The sequence below is a fragment of the Nyctereutes procyonoides genome, unplaced genomic scaffold, assembly GCF_905146905.1.
Source record: "Nyctereutes procyonoides isolate TBG_1078 unplaced genomic scaffold, NYPRO_anot_genome, whole genome shotgun sequence".
NCBI lineage: Eukaryota > Metazoa > Chordata > Mammalia > Carnivora > Canidae > Nyctereutes > Nyctereutes procyonoides.
This window is the reverse complement of record NW_026575044.1, coordinates 48,522,792-48,540,862: the sequence shown is the minus strand read 5'-3', so window position 1 is coordinate 48,540,862 and position 18,071 is coordinate 48,522,792. Positions and strand designations below refer to the sequence as shown.

The window sequence follows — 18,071 nt, the reverse complement described above, 5'->3', positions numbered from 1 at the left end:
CACAAGACTGATAACACAACACACAACTCAGTATTTATAAGTGTGTCCAAAAAGTTGTGGGTAATTACTTTTTTATAAGCAAACATTGTATCATAAATGCAAAAGGGGGGTTTGCTATCTAAACACACTATGAAAAATCTTGTCCATTAAATAATCCCCATCTAATTTCTATTTTAACCTTAAACTATGATATGTTTTCTTAATCTGGAACACAGCAGGAACAACCAAAAAAAAAAAAAAAAAAAAAGAAAGAAAGAAACTAACTTAAGGTTCCTAAAATCAAATTGTTTTGCTTATAGGACAGAAACAGTGACACACAAAACTGTTTTCCAAACATTCTATAAGTTTTTAAATCTAGTCCAATCTGCATTTAAGTGATATGGATTCAGTGTTAGTGACTGCTCATTAAAGTACAAGGTAGCTTTCTGTTGTGTTTGATACTTAAAACTTTAGGCCAACATTTGAAACAAGCCACATTATTAAGACTGAGAGACTATAATGGTTGATGCAAATATTCAAGTGTCATCTAATCTCAACAGCATTTTATAATCAATAGTGCTTACATCCGGGCTTTGGTGTTCCTTATCTTATGTGAAACCCTTACAATGGCATTACAATAAATCTGTCAATCATCACTTACCCAGCACTGGCAAAATAAAATCAATTAACACCAAATGTGAAAGTAAGAACATAAAGCTTATTTTGTATAGTCTTTATTTTGAGGCAGGAAAAGTTAGAAAATAATTCCCATTTTCTTTTTAAGATTTTATTATTTATTTTAGAAAGAATGAGCAACCAGGCCAAGGGGGAGGAGGTGGCAGAAAGGAAGAGAAGCAGACTCTGCACTGAGCATGGAGCGTGATGTGGGGTTCCATCCTTAACCAAAGTATCAACCAAGGATCATCACCTGAACCAAAATCAATAGTTAAAGACACTTAATCAACTGAGCCACACATGCGCCTAAATAATTCCCATTTTCTTATTTTTATGACAATGAGTAAAACACAGTGAGTGAGAACTTCAATTGAAATTCTTAGCAAAGACTTTCTCTTTCTTTTATGTATCTAATTTTTCTCCCCAATAGTGCCAACCCAGAAACCTGCACAAATAAACAATTAAAATATGTGTTTGGTTTGTTGCTACTCTGAAATTATCAAAAAAAAATTTTAATTGGACACTTCAAATAAAATGTCTTAGGTAAAAAAAAGAGCATACACAAAATGATATATATTTAACAGTGGAACTTACATATGAATAAGTAAAAGCCAAAAATTTCCAGCAGAAAACAGTATTATGGGTATTCAAAGAAAGAAAAGTCACAGAAAAGTCACAGCCATAAACTTAATCCACAGTGTGCTGAATACAGCACACTGTCAGAGCTTAAAAAATAATAAAAAATTGATCAAAGCAAGAGCTCAGCCTCCAGGAGTCAATGATCAGGGGAACAGCTCCGTTTGAATGCTCTGACACACAAATAGAGGAGTTCTGCAACTCTGACTCTCCAAAAGAATGCAAACATCAAAAATAGGTCAAAGACAAAGGAATCCTTTGAACAAAGCTACAGAAACTCTTCAGAGAAACTTTCACCTAAAACAAAGTTCCTTCATGCCTATCAAACTCATGTGAGAGAAGCAGCTGTGTTAGTACTGTTTAAATCTTTAAAAACCAATTCATCATTAGTTTTTTTTTTTTTAATTTTTATTTATTTATGATAGTCACAGAGAGAGAGAGAGAGAGGCAGAGACATAGGCAGAGGGAGAAGCAGGCTCCATGCACCAGGAGCCCGACGTGGGATTCGATCCCGGGTCTCCAGGATCGCGCCCTGGGCCAAAGGCAGGCGCCAAACCGCTGCGCCACCCAGGGATCCCCAATTCATCATTAGTTTTAAAAGCCAAATTTGCAAATTCATTTAAATGTGTTTATTTTCGTGTTATTAAACGGTTATAAATTCAATACCTAATTTGTGGATTTTATTTTCTACAAAATGATACTATGTTAGCCAAAACAGTTAAGAGTCTAAACGACGGCATGGTATCTATGGAACTATGTAAAAGGTTCCTCAATTATCAAAGATGCCTGTTCCTTCTCAAAAAAATCAAAAATATCAAATCTGCCCTCTAAAAATGTGTATGAACCAAATAAATGGAAAAGCTCAACATAATCTCTATATTCTAAACATGTATGATTTGACATATCATGAAAATGTGTTACCAACAAGTTTTATAAAATACATCTCCAGTATTAAGAAACTGAATTAAAGGAAAGTAATGATTTGGAACACAGATGTTGCACAGGGCAAGACTTCCATACTACACAATAAAAAAGTCCTACTACTTTGCAAGAAATAAAATCTTTTTCCTTTTACATTTTGCTTGATTCTAGACACCCACATGAGATATTCTTGCCAAATATGAAATTTAAATTTTCACACATAGGGAACATAAATACATGGAAAATCAATTTCATTAATCTATGTAATAGCTGCACATGGCTGACAAAAGCATTCACATTTGGGCCTAAACATTTAACAAAGAACATTTCATGTCCCTCAGCTTAACTCAGGAAATATGATTATGCTAATAAAAGTGTCTCTGAAGCATCCTTTACCCAGGTATCTCCTCTCCCTCACAACACGGAGCTCTGCTCAGAGAGGAAAGAGGTGAGAAGAATACAGCACAGTCTGAGCGCACCAGAGCGAAGGGACACTACTCCTGTGCTTTGCTTATACTCAGCCGGGCGGCTGCAAACTGTGAAAGACTCATGCATAAAGCCTCCTAATGGAAGGTAGTATCATAAGAAAAAAGCAAACTATCAAAACACACACAAACACATACCCACATGCACGCGCGTGCAGTGAGGGATTTTTGTTCAACTGCAAGGATCAAGGAAATGAATAAGGCTCAGGACCCATGCTATAATTTTCCTCACAAGCTAATCATTTTCCTTTCTTTAAAAAATGAAGGTGAATTTCTTAAAACCCCCAAGAGAAGCACATGTCCTCAATACCTGAAACTCTGTAGATGCCTTCACACTTCATGCCATACTTCTCCACGTAATCTACACACTCACGGAAAACCGCTGGCAGCCGAATGCCATCGTACAGCATGGTCCTCTCAGCTGCATCAGTCAAAGGGACTCCAAAGATGGGTTTGAGGTTCGGAACATCAATCTGAGGCACCTCTGGCTCCTGGATTGGCTTCTTCTTTTTCTTCTTCTCCTTCCACTGTTTAACAACATCGGCTGCTGTCAAGTCTTTTGACTTCTTCTCTTTATGTTTCTCTTCTTTGTGCTTTTCTTCTTTATGTTTTTCCTCTTTGGGTTTCTCTTTAATTTTAAAATCCTTCTCTTTCTTTTTAGAAAAGCTGGGCTTCTTGAAAACATGAATTCCCTTGGACCTCTTCATTTTGGAAGGACTTTCAGCTTCATCTCCAGAGCTGTCTTCCTGAAAGGCAGCATAGCCTTCAGCTGCCAAAGAAACACAGGAAACAGAAGTCATAGATCTGTTAAATGTCAAACCATGCCTAAACTCTCTAAAAACAGGACCAAAAAAACAGCGCTACCTGGCACTAGCTACCTTGCTTTTCACTTCATGGTCAATCCCTACTGGGTACTCCCAGTAAAGAAACAGGTTTCTTCTCAGGTAAAATGAGATGTGGCAGTGACATCTCCTGGCCACAAGAGGGGAAATGCAGAGTGCCAGTTACCATCACAACTGGTTTTAGGTGGAAGTTTGGCAAACCAAATACTATGAATACACAACAAAGGATCTACAGAAAGAGAGCTAAGTAAGAGTCCTATAATATAGAGCGTTCTTTCTGGAAACTGCAGCAGGGACTGAAGCTTCATTTGGGTGGAAGACAGAACCAGGAAATTTCCGAGTCTCTGGATGGTGACCAAATGCACCGGCCCACTTATGCATCATGAGCCTTGGTGTACACACACTGACACTTGTTTTATATCATATTAGAGCTATCCTAGCTTGCTTCTGTTATCTCAAAATATAATTCTCCTATTCTTTTCTTTAGCCAGCTACCTTACAAGCTATTTCATAACAAAGATTAAAAATATTTCACAAATTACCCTCCATTTAAAATACCACAAACTCCACACCAACCAGAAGGACAGAAACCTTAAGGGCATTATACCATGATCTAAAACAAATGCGGTTCTCAGACACTGCTGGTGTGAGTGTAAACCACTCTGGAAAATTGTTTTTGCAGGATCTATTAGACTAATGCTAAGATGAGTATGGCCTATAATACAGCAATTCCACATCCAGGCATATATACAACAGAAATATGTATAAACACCTACAACGACACTCACAGAAGCCCTATTCATAACAGTCAAAAATGGAAAACAACCCAAAAGACCAAGAATAGCAAAAAATTCTAGTATATTAATGAAATGAAACAAAATCCAGCAATAAAAACGAATAGATTACTGCCACATAGAATAACATGGATGAATCTAATGAATACAACTTTGGGCAAAAGAAACTAGATGCAAAAGGAAATCTGGTATCAGTTAGATAAATTCAAAATCAGGCAGTTTCAAGCTATATTGAAAGCAGTTTACCTTTGGGAAGGGTGGAAGATTCCCTTTGAAGGGATAATGGAAAGGAATTTCTAAGCTGCTGATAATGCTCTATTCCCAGAGGCTTATAATTATAAGGACATACACCCTTTTTGTGATAACTCATTCAAGTTATATACAATTTGTGCATTCTTAGTGCTATGCTTCAAAAAACAAATTAACTTAAAAATACCGTAAAACTCCAAATAAAGCAATACTTAAAATAACTCACCTGATCTGCTTTTAACATACTAAGGTGCTATGCTTAAAAAATTCATCTTTCCTACTGAATAGGAACTATAAATAGAATGCATTATGGCATTTGCTTAAGACAAACAAATAACTACTTTTTTTTACAGTTCCAATAAAGTATAGTACTGCAACTGGCTTACACAACCTAGCCAAGAAAGTAATATTCTATATAAGGGTGAAAATCCAGTATCTACTTTTTATGCATTATTTAAAATAATCAATATAAGAAACTTTCATCATAAAACTTTACCATTTCTGGAAATTTGGTATTTTTACTTGCAAGAGTAAGACCCTAAAATACAGCTCTACTATACAAAAATTGAGATCCAGAAAAGAAGAGAAAATGTCAAACAAGAGTCTTTGAACATTGTCTCATAAAATAGCAGGTGCATGGTAATTTTAGTAAAAGTTTATCTGAAATATATCAAAAGCACAGATAAAAATGGCACTTACTCCTTTTTTCTTTTTTCTTAAATTTTCCTTTTTTCTTCCCATGGTCTTTCTCATCATCAGATACTATGTCAGGAGGTTCATGGAGGCTGTCATGGGGAGGCGAGGGCTCGCCGGTGCGGTACAATCCAGGAAACTTAGTAGGGCTGATCTCCTCAGAGCTGGGGGTTCGGGTAAGACCACTGCCATGCTCCACCCTGCGGTGTTCACTGGGGCTGCTGGTGGGAGGCAGGAAGCACTCAGTCATTCTGCCTCCCTGATGAGACAGTGAAGAGGGTTTCTCTGTTACCTATCCATTACACCTGCACATAGGAAAAAAAGGTCATCAACACCAGTCAAAATACAAAAGCACCTCCCCACACACAAAACATAGTGCGTACTCTTGCATTTACAAATCAAAAATATTTTTCTTCATGACCCCTCTTTAAAAATACTCATTTTATCATCTCAAGTTATATTCATCACACATTTCAGTTTTCAGAGCTTTCATAGAAAGCACTAGCATCTTTAAGTATTAGAAAAATAAACTAAATGAAAATGAGAGTTCTCAAAGTAGCACACAGAGCTCCTTTTACAAAGAAGTCCCCACAGTAAGAAGTTTCATTTTGTTTTTGTTTTTTGCTTTTTAAGATTTATTTATTTATTTATTCATGAGAAACACACACAGAGAGATAGGCAGAGACACAGGCAGAGGGAGAAGCAGGATTCCATGCAAGGAGCTCGAAGTGGGACTCGATCCCAGGCCTCCAGGATCACACCCTGGGCTGCAGGCGGCGCTAAACCGCTGCACCACCGGGGCTGTCCCAAGAAGTTTCATTTTGATTGCTCTAATCAACATAAAATCTTACTATTTTCCTTTATGAACAAATTACAAGTAATAAATTATATAAAGACAACTTATATAGCTACAGATGAATAGTTCAGAATCATAATTAAAATTTACAATAGTTGTAGGGATATATTTGATGATTCATACAATGATAGATCCTTAATTATAGTTATATACTGCATTATATTAGGTAGTTTTTGTGTTGATAATAACTTTAATTTTGTACTCCAATTATGTCAAAAGAAACAAGGGAGCCCTTATTTGTTCAATCCTAAAATACACACAAAGCAGACTGACTAGAATGGACACTGCAAAGGCCAACCATAGTAAGAACTCAAGATCTGTTCACTTCTTTCTTTCTTAGAGGTTACACAATCTATATACAGTCAAAAGTTACTTGGATCAGTTCTTATTCCTCTTTAATATCCTTATGATACTCATTTGGAAAACTATTAGAATCACTCATTTTCTCTTTGCACTTATTTTTAAGGTTATTTTACAATTTAAAAACCCCTCAAGCCCTAAATGACAAGATCAATAAATCTGACCATGAACAGTCAAAAAACAAGCAAACATTAAAAAAAATAAATTGGCAATCTGCAATAACTAAGTTCTTTAAACAGCAAAGAGTTCTTAGAAATCAGTAAAATATGAACAAATCAGGATACCTACACAAAGCACATGATGCAACTTATAGAAAAATGACTAATATCCACATGAAAATAATGTTCAAGTACAATTCTAATTTTTAAAGCATAAACTTAAAAAGTTACCATTTTTCTAACATCAGACTGGCAAAAAACAAAAAAGTACATAATACCCAATGTTGGTAAAGATATAAGCAAAGAGGGACTCATGAGACTACTGATAACATAAGTATAAATTAGCACAATCTTTTTGAAAAGCAATTTGGCAATATCTATCAAAATATAAAACATACTCTCTGATCCAGGCATTCCTTTTAGGAAATTATTCTTCAGATACACTTTCACAAGAATTCAAGGATGTGCACATGAAAATATTCATTTCAGAACTCTAAGAGCAAAAAATATAATAATCTAAATGGCTATCCATAAAAGATCAGTTATGATTTACCCACATAATGGAATATAAATTAATACACACAATTTCTGAAAGCTTATAAGAAACAGCTACTGTTAACTCTTGGAAGTGGTAAAATGGGAGGGAGAGAAAGATTTTTTTTTTTTATTCCTTCAACATAGTTTGAACCTTACCATGTCCTTTTATTACTTTCATTACTACTGTTCTTTTTTAAAATGTACAGGGCATATTTTTTTTAATTTCATAAAAATCATACAGCATTTAAAATCATGTTTCTAATACTATTTAATAATATAGAGAAAAGGCTTTATTTATAGCACAATATCAATATTTAAGTATATGAACATACATGCAAAAAATGGTAAGAACAGGGGCACCTGAGTGAGCTCACTCAGTTGGTTAAATGTCCGGCTTTTAATTTCGGCTTAGGTCATGATCTCTCAGATTGAGCCCTGCATCAGGCTCTGCACTGAGCATTCTAGCCTGCCTTGGGATTCTCTCTCCCTCTCCCCCTTCTCTCCCCTGCTCTCATATACACACATTCTCTCTCTCTCTCTCTCTCTCTCTAAAAAAAAAAATTAAAAAAAAATAAAAAAAAACTTAAGTACAAGAGAATGTTAATAACAATTCTCTGAATCCTAAGATCATAAGTGACCTAACTATGTTTTCTTCCTACCGTCCTGCATTTCATAAATTTTCTACCCAGTATGTACTATTGCTCATATAATCAGGAAAACATAAAAAAAAATCAGAAAGTTCCATTTAAGATCTATAAGGATCAGTCTAATTCTGTTTTTCTGTTTGGCTACTGTTTTTTAGAAGTACAGGCCATTTTCTCTTCAATCAAAGGCAGCATCGTAAGTTTTAACAATTACGGGATTTGAGGGTTTACGCAAAGCTAGAGCCCAACAGTATAACAGTTACGTATTACAGGTGAGGAAACTGAGCTCCAAAGAGGAAGCCAAAACACAGCTGCAGGAAGGAGCACAGCTGTAAACTACACAAATAAACCTGCTTATAGGCATCTCTTCCACACTGAGCCATTTTGTCTTAAGCTCCCCTGGCTTTGCACACAATGTCTTCACTCCTGGAAAGCCAGCCCCCCTTCTAGCACCTCTGCACGGCCAATTTACACCCATCCTTCACCATGACTCCTGAAAATGGGAATGAGGGATCTGTTTGAAGTGATGGAAGTAGCCTAGATTTAGACAGTGGTGACAGTTACACAAACTAGTTGATTTACTAAAAATCACCACATTATACACTTAAAGTGGGTGGATCTTATGGTATGTAAATCATACCTAAATAAAGCTGTTTAAAAAAAAACAACAACAACAACAGGATCAATTACCAGCAACACTTTTTCCAGGAATCCTCCCTCACCACTCCTTTTCTGTGCTCTCCAAATCTCCAGAACACACCTCTAGCACTGCATGCACTATGCTGTTTTAATTGCCTGGGCACCCGTCTGTCCTGTCCAGCAAATTTGTGAGCTCCAGCATTTAACACAATACAGGGCATTATAGGAAGTACTCAAATTACTCAAATTAAGTTTACTTAATGAACTAATTAGTTTCTCCCATGTCCTCAACATATTGTATATTGATGATGAGACAAAGACTAGAAGACATGAACCTGACCCTTAGCCTTACATTTGAATTAAGGAAACAAAGCAATGGAACCCAAATTTTGAGTTCCTGTGGCTTCAGTAACATTCACATACATTAACCTTAGTGCATCCTGTGAGAAAAGAAGTACTTTGCCAGGTTCACAAAGGGGGGGGGCCAAGGCTTAGAGGCCTGCAGTAACTTACCCTAAGTCACACAGCAAGCAGTAAAACTGGGATCTACCCTGAAGTATCATTTTTTCCACTGCACTGCCCTTCATGTATCACACCCAGAAGAGCACATTCACGCCAGGAGGAACAGCGCAGTTAAATTAAGACACACGCAGAAACACGGGGCTTATCTGTGGGATGGCAGCAAGCCTGGTCCGATGGAACAGCTCATGGGAAGGATAGGAGAGGCATGGAAAGACAGGTGGGTTCTGAATGCCCAGCTGAGGACTTCGGCCTTGATGTGGGAGCCGAGTCATCACCAATCACAAAGCCAGAAAGTGATAAAACGGGGACCTAGAGGAGTAAGGGCAGGAATATGTACCAATGCCACACGGATCTGGGTGCTCCTCCCATCTTCCTGCAGCATTTTGTAACGTTCTCTCTGTTCACACACTAGCATTACTCAGTTTCCATCCAAGACTGACAAAGAGGACAGGTTTGTTCAGAAAGCATTCAAGAGATAATCTTACAAAAACTACTCTAGATGATTATGTGTTGACTTGCTTCCACTACAGTTGGGAATGAGTAGAAGGAAGGGCAGAGCTAAGAGCATACATGAAGGGTGAAGGCCTGAAAGCAGGATGATTTAAAAGCAACAGGTCTCCATTAGGACACACTGTTCTGAGCACTGGGGAGCCACAGCAAACCTAAGCTTCAACAAATGCTCGGTGGCGCAGCAGTTTAGCGCCTGCCTTTGGCTCAGGGCGCGATCCTGGAGACCCAGAATCGAATCCCACGTCAGGCTCCCGGTGCATGGAGCCTGCTTCTCCCTCTGCCTGTGTCTCTGCCTCTTCTCTCTCTCTCTCTCTCTCTGTGTGTGTGTGTGTGTGTGTGTGTGACTATCGTAAATAAAAAAATAAAAATAAAAATAAAAATAAAATAAATAAAAATGGGCAGACGCAGCCTCAAGGGTCCATGGTAAATTTGAGTAGAAATAGCTAAAGGTAAGGAAAAAAACACAAAAATTAAAAATTTCTACTTCTAACGGAAAAGAAGAATGGGTGTAAATTTGTAAACATTTGAAGAAAGAATACTTACCCTACTCCTCTTGGTGAAGTACAACTAAAAATCCTGGATATTAGATTTAAAAAAAAAAAATGACAACCAACTGATAGAGAAGAAGGTTAGTAGGTTAGGGACCTCAGGATTCTAAGAACAGAGTTGGAAGGTCCCTGAGTTTTCTTTTTGCCTCTACATCCCAGACTTGGAATTCAGTCCAAAACCCAGAAACACTGATGGGCACAGATGAAACAACAAATGCCTGCTCTCTCTAGCCAAAGGACTAGGAAAGGAGCTGCCCTACAAGAGGAAAACTTTTAGATAATAATGGTCTACCCCAGGCAAACACCAGGAAAAATCTGTAGCCCTCCCCTGAACCACACCGGTAAGAGGGAGATTAGATTTGCACCCTCATGGGGTGCCCCAAGTAGGGAGCTGGGCCTTTCACACCGGCCAATTGGTAAGAGTACTCTGCTCTTGCAAGGGTATCAATGGAGATTCTTCCAGTGAAGAATCTGGACTTCTACCCCCAAACTGTAAGTAACTAAGCACCCTGCTCCATTCCTGCTAGGTAGTCTCAGAGGCCTAACAGAGAGTTAGGATTTTCACCACCACCCAGTGGTAATGAGGCCACCCCACTTCAGTGTCAATAGAGCCCACATGGGAAGCCAGAAGCAAAAGAGGAAAAAAGAAAACCTCCAAAGAAAAGATTAATTACACAGAAGACAAATCGTAATACAGAATTAAAACCAATAATTACATTACGGGCAATGGAATATACATTCCAATAAAAAGGCAGAGAAATCAGGGTGCACAACGAAGCAAGATTCAGTGATCTGCTGTTTACAAGAGATGCACTTTAAAAATAATTACTACACAGAAAGGTTAAAAGCAAATGAATGGAAAAGATATACCATACAAACATATAAATAACATCAGAAAGGTGGAGTGACTATAGTATCAGACAAAATAGACTGCAAGACAAGTACTGCAGAAATAAAGGACATCCCCACAATCATAAATGATGTAATTCTACACATGTACACGTCTAATAACAGCTTCAAATACATGAAGCAAAACTGACAGAATTAAAGAGAGAAATAGACAAATCCCCAATTATCATTATCACAGAACTCTCTCAGTAAATGATGAAACAAGCAATCTAGATAATATCTCAGCTGGGGGGATCCCAGGGTGGCTTAGCAGTTTAGCGCCTGCCTTCAGCCCAGGGAGTGATCCTAGAGTCCCGGGATCGAGTCCCACATCGGGCTCCCTGCATGGAGCCTGCTTCTCCCTCTGCCTGTGTCTCTGCCTCTCTCTCTCTGTGTCTCTCATGAATTCTCTCATTCTCTCTCTGTGTCTCTCATTCTCTCTCATGAATAAATAAATTAAATCTTTAAAAATATATATATATCTCAGCTGGGACACAAAAACTACAAATCATAAAACAACAAGTTGATAATGAGATTTCGTCAAAAGTTAAGCCATCTATACATTAAAAGAAAATTATATTGAGAAAATAACAAGCCTGTGCTGGATGAAAATATTTGTAATACATATATCTGACAAAGAATTTATTTCTTTAGGAAAAAAAATATGCATCGTATATATACAATTGATCTATAAGATATGTATTACCTTATATACCAATAAGACAAACCAATTAAAAATAATGAGCAAATAATAATAGCAAGCAAAATATCCGAACAGATACTTCACCAAAGAAAATATACAAATGATCAAAAAGCACATGAAAACAATGCTCAATATCATTACTCATTAAGGAAATGCAAATTAAAACCAGAATAACCCTATTACCTAAAATTAAAAATTAAAATTAAAAGGACTGTTAGTACCAAGTGTTGACACGAATGTGGAGCAACTGGTATTCTCATCTGTTACTGACAGCAAGTGCAGAAACTGCACAATCACTTTGGAAAAGTACTTAACGGTTTCCTATAAAATTAACATACATTTTCATCACCTAATAATTCCACTTCCAGGTATTTACTCAAGAGAAATGAAAATGAAATGCACACAAAGACTTCTCAATGAAAGTTAACAGTACCTTTATTTATGCTAGCCAACTGGAGATGACCTACATATATATCAACAAGCAAAAGTTAACAAATTATGATATATCCTTATGATGAAATACTATTCAGCAATAAAAAGGAATGAATAAAAAGGAATGATGGACACAACAACACAGATGAGTCTCAAAAACAATGAACCAAAGAATCCAGACAAAAGAATATACACTGCATGAGTCCATGTATATGGAATTCTTAAACAAGCAAAACTAATCTGTAGTGACAGAAAGCCAATCAGAAGTGCTGCTGGGCCAGATGTGGTCAGCCAGGAAAGTGAATGCAAAGAAGTGTAAGAGAATTTGCAACATCATACACAAAACACAATTCATGATAAATCATAGATGCAAAATTTAAAAGCTCATAACTGTAAAACTTCTAAAGAAAAAGATTTTTGAGACATGAGGGTAAGAATTTCTGGTCCAGACAGGACCAGAAAGCATTAACTATAACATTAAAAATTGAAAACTGGACCCTAATAAAAGTAAAAATTTCTGCTCATTAGGAAATTGAATAATCAAGCCAGTCTTGGAAAAGACATTTACAGAATATATATCTGACAAAAATTATATCCATAATATATAAAAAAAACTCCTTACAATTCAATAATAAGAAGACAAACAATCCAGGGGGAAAAGTGGGCAAAAGAGTTGAGCAAAAAACTTACAAAGAAAAATATGTGACTGGTCAAGAAGCCCATAAAAAAAAGCTCCACCTCACTAAACACTGAAGGAATCCAAATTAAATTTTAAATGTGAACTATCAAAAAACACCATCTAGAATGGCTAAAATTTAAACAGAATGAGATCATTTCCAACACTGGTGAAGATATAGGACACAAGAAAGCTTAAGAAATTGTTGGTGGGAATGTAAAGTTTAACCATTTTGGAAAAGTGTTTGGCAGTATCTGTTATTAAATCCTACTATATGACCTACCAATTGCACTACTGAGTATTTACTCAAGAGAAATGGAAACATATCCACAAAGACTTATGATCAGAGTAACTTTATCCATAAAAACCAGAAACATCTACATTTCCAACAAGGGACTAGATAAACTACAATGTACTAATGTTAGCATTTTCTTAGAAGCAACTATTCATACAACAAAACAGATGAATTTCAAGTCAGCACACCCAGACACAGTATCTGCACACACAAAAGATCATAAAATGGATTCTGTTTACATGAAGTTCTGAAACAAGGAAACTTCCCTCTGTCAAAAGAATTTAAAATTGTAGTTGTGGGGGTATAAGGCAGAGGCAGGCATTGAGTACAAAACAGGAGAGAATTTTCTGGATTGGCAGCTATGTGGTATATCTTAACAAGCATGTGGGCTATATGTATGTACACATTTGCTAAAACTTAAAGTATACATTTCACTGAATATCAATTATATCTCAGTAAAATCTCTCAGAAGGGAAAAAAGCCATAATGCCATACATACAGATGACGTTGATCATGAGCCATTAAAAAACACACACCCTCATTGTCAAATGTTGCTACTCCCACCTCTACGATAAACATCCCACCATCCCCATGCCCCACTACAAACCACTACAATAGGAATGTCTCTTCTAATCTTTCCTAAATGAAAGCCTGTGGCTGGTTCTTGTAAAAAGAGTAACTTCTCTCCAGAGAGAATTGCAGGTAAAAAAATGGTTTTTTTCCATCACCATTGTTTTTAATGAAGAAATTGTTTAAAACTGTAAAGGGAGGGCAGCCTGGGTGGCTCAGCGGTTTAGTGCCGCCTTCAGCCCAGGGCCTGATCCTGGAGACCCGGGATCAAGTCCCATATCAGGCTCCCTGCATGGAGCCTGCTTCTTCTCTGCCTGTGTCTCTGCCTCTCTCTGTGTGTGTCCCTCATGAGTAAATAAATAAAATCTTTTTTAAAATTAATTAATTAATTAAACTAAAACTGTAAAGGGAAAAATGGGCATGAGATGGCAAAACCTTAGCAGCACAGTGGTTAAACAAATCAAAAATACTAATCCACAAACATTAAAATATTAAGTATGTATGTTGCATATAAAATACAGTACAGATGCAGGAGTTGCACTATACTAAAGGTAAAAAATGTTACTTCTGCAGTATCTGACAAAAAAGTACTAAATTAACTTTTATGACAGTTATAATTGAGGTAAAGCAAAAAAAAAAAAAGTTTCATAAAACTACATTCAAACTTGACTAACAGTAGCTTAAAACCATTCACTTTTTCTCCAAAGAACTAGGATACACATTATTCTTAAAATAGTTTTTCTGCTCAGGAACTACAATTAATCAGCACATGTAGTAATAATCACTTACCCATGCAAAAGGACAAAGTAATCTAAATAGGGAAGAAAGAAAGATCATGGAGTTAAAGTCTCCCGAAATGAGCTTCTGAGAATTACTCTAGTGGTTTATTAAACTTGATAATGTCAACAGAGGAAAAGACCTATTCCAGAAAACCAATAACCTGTTTAACTAGTTTACAAATCAAACAAATTCAGGGACGCCTGGGTGGCTCAGCAGTTGAGCGTCTGCCTTCCGCCAAGGGCGTGATGCTGGAGACCCGGGATCGAGTCCCACATTGGACTCCTTGTATGCAGCCTGCTTTTCCCTCTGCCTGTGTCTCTCTTCCTCTCTCTCTCTCTCTCTCTCTCTCTCTCTCTTCCTCTCTCTCTGTCTCTCATGAATAAATAAATAAAATCTTAAAAAAAAAGTCAAATTCTGTATTTTATAATTGTTCTTTATTGATAAATACCAGGCTAAAATTCAGTAGAAGCAGCTTTCTGTTGTTTCTATAGTTAATACACTACATACTGAACCTCTACCCAGTATTAACCTATTATTTGGGAATGCCGAATTTTGTAAACAGTATCTGCACACATAATACATTTTGTTCTTCAAATGACATAGAAAGAAGTTTTCTCAGAATTAAAGGACAAGAGTGCTCAGATCACAAGAGACCACTAAGCACCCCACACAATAAAAGAAGAGACCCACACTGAAGCACATTATGAAGTTTCAGAGCACAATGGGTAGAAAGATGATACTAAAATAGATTCCAACCAGGAAGAGCACTTACAAAGGATCAGTGCCAATTTGCCAACAGGAACAATGGAAATTTAAAGACAGTAAAGAAATAGCTTCAAAACTCTAAAAGGAAACTAGCTCCAACAACCATTCAAGCATAATGGTAGAAATAAAGACATTTTCAGACACACTGTCAAGGAAGGTACTTCCCATACATTTTCTCAAGAATGCCAACGACTTGAGCATAACCTTGGAAAGCAGCAAAGGAAGCACCAGGAAAACAAGCCTGTGACCAACTAGTGACACAGTCCACAGTGACATAAGAGGAAGAGCTCCTGGGGACAATGGGGCTTACAGACCTCTGACCATGTGGAAAAGAACAGTAAGATCTGGTAAAGAGCTGCTTGGGCTTTTGTAATAAATCTGTCATAAGAACAGAATAGAAAAGCAAATAAAAATAAGAAATAACCATTAACTGCAAGGAAAAGAAAAAAGTAGACGAGAAAATGAAATTGTAGTCTACTGCCTAGCTCCGCATTACACAATAGTTGTCCAGTCATCATAATGAAAACAATGAACACTGATTCAATCAAACATTATGATAGGGATGATTATATCAGAAGGCTAAAGGGAATTCAGGAAAAGGGCATGATACCTAAATAGTCATCTACCATAATACCCAGTTAATATGCCACACCTAAAACTAGTATCTGGAAAAAATAGCAGTTTAAGTATATTATTTAGAAACAAAGAAATAAATACCAAAAGAATTAGCGGAGAGGAAAAAAATAAGACTGGGGGGTGGGGATGGGGGGGTGCAAGAATGAGACTGGGAATAGAACTTACAATGGAAAATTGTAAGTCTTTCAGTACTGCTTTTGGGAGGGTCCCCAAGGTCACCCACATAACTTCAGCATATATCATACTCTCGGATGATATCTATTTCGTGAAAGGATACAAAGCAAAAACAGCAAAGGAAAAGGCAAGCAGAGAAAAATCCAGAGGACACCAGGCTCAAGCTTCCAATCCTCCTGCAGGGCGTTCACAGCAACAAACTGAACTCTTCTAGCAACAGTAACACCTGAAGTGTCTGCCAGGCAGCTCCTCAGACTGAGCCAGGGTCTCCATGGAGCCTAACATCAACCAGAATTCCAGACTCCCAGAAAGAAAGCAGGTCATCAGCAGATACCGCACTGCTTTTACCAACAGTTGAGACACAGTGAGCCACTATTCTCATTTAGGAAAAGTTTTATGTACCATAGGGAACTTAACAGTCAAGTTCTTGGCTGCCAGCCAAGGATCGACCTTGCAGGCAGGTCTTCCTGTGGACAACAGCCTCAGTCTGCTATAGTAACTCTGCACAGGTATTATTTGGTATCTTAAACTGTCTTATGAATTATTCTGAAACAATTTTAAAACAAAAAAAGTCAGGGATGCCTCAGTAGTTAAATGTCTGCCTTTGGCTCAGGGTGTGATCCTGGAGACCCGGGATCGAGTCCCGTGTCAGGCTCCCTGCATGGAGACTGCTTCTCCCTCTGCCTGTGTCTCTGCCTCCTCTCTCTGTGTCTCTCATGAATAAATAAATAAAATCTTTAAAAATAAATAAAACAAAAAAATTATAACTTACAAAAAAAGAATACTGCCAATCTTATTTTAAAATCAAATAAAAGGAGGGATCCCTGGGTGGCGCAGCGGTTTGGCGCCTGCTTTTGGCCCAGGGCGCGATCCTGGAGACCCGGGATCGAATCCCACGTCAGGCTCCCGGTGCATGGAGCCTGCTTCTCCCTCTGCCTGTGTCTCTGCCTCTCTCTCTCTCTGTGTGACTATCATAAATAAATAAAAATTAAAAAAAAAAAAAAGGAAACCCTTAAAAAAATAAAATAAAATAAAATAAAATAAAATAAAATAAAATAAAATAAAATAAAATAAAATAAAATAAAATAAAATAAAATAAAAGGAGCAGCCCAGGTGGCTCAGCAGTTTAGCACTGCCTTCAACCCAGGGCGTGATCCCTGAGTCCCGGGATCGAGTCCTGCATCAGGCTTCCAGCATGGAGCCTGCTTCTCCCTCTGCCTGTGTCTCTGCCTCTCTCTGTGTGTCTCTCATGAATAAATAAGATCTTAAAAAAAAATAAAAATAAAAAATGAAATGAAATGAAATTAAAATAATAATAAAATAAAATAAAATAAAATAAAATAAAATAAAATAAAATAAAATAAAATAAAATAAAATAAAATAAAAGGAGTGCCTGAATGGCTCAGTTACTTAAGTGTCCAACTCCTAATTTCGGCTCAGGTCATAATCTCAGGGCCTGAGACTGAGCCTCACGTCAGGCTCCTCACTCAGTGGGGAGTCTGAGATTCTCTCCTTCTGCCCTTCCCCCAACTCATACACACACTCTCTCAAATAAATAAATCTTTAATAAATTAAAAAGAAATAAGTAAAAGAAAAAGAGATTTCCCTTAAAATAGGAATATTACCATAAAATTGTTTAAGCTTATAATAGGATAGCTATAATCCTTCAGATGAAGCAGATAAAGTTTAGAGGGGTTCATATCAACAGTGAATGACATTATCAACAACCCATGATAGTATGTTTGAAGTTTACGATCTGTGTCCAGTAAATGCAAACTAGTATTCACATTTACAGGCTTGACAATAATTTATCATGTGCATCCCCACAGACCAACTGCCATCCAACTCAGATTGTTATATAATCAGTTCTTTCAAATTTACTAACATTTGTTTATAGCTGTACTTTAATAGAGATTTTACTCTTTACAAGAGTTATTGTTTCTTTTCTGTACTTTTCTTGTATATTACCACCAGACTTAATCTTTAGTTTCTCTTCTATCCCCAGATGCTTATCTAAACAAATATACATTTAGAGTCCCACATGTCACTCACAGAAATTCACTAAATGACAAGGTGATTTCATGTTTCTCACTCAGCTTCTCAA

At 37.0% G+C, this 18,071-nt stretch overlaps 1 protein-coding gene across 4 annotated transcripts in view; it reads right to left on the bottom strand.

Moving 5' to 3' along the window:
• The window catches only part of RALBP1 (ralA binding protein 1), a 58,212-nt gene that overhangs the window by 18,006 nt on the left and 22,135 nt on the right, over positions 1-18,071 (bottom strand). For all 4 annotated transcript variants that reach the window (XM_055324299.1, XM_055324300.1, XM_055324301.1 and 1 more), the window contains exons 2-3: positions 5,281-5,579; positions 3,007-3,465 (exon numbers count right to left, since the gene is read on the bottom strand). In XM_055324299.1, coding sequence (XP_055180274.1) covers positions 3,007-3,465; positions 5,281-5,524 — 703 coding nt within the window. In that variant the 5' untranslated portion in view covers positions 5,525-5,579. The remainder of the gene's footprint in view (positions 1-3,006; positions 3,466-5,280; positions 5,580-18,071) is intronic.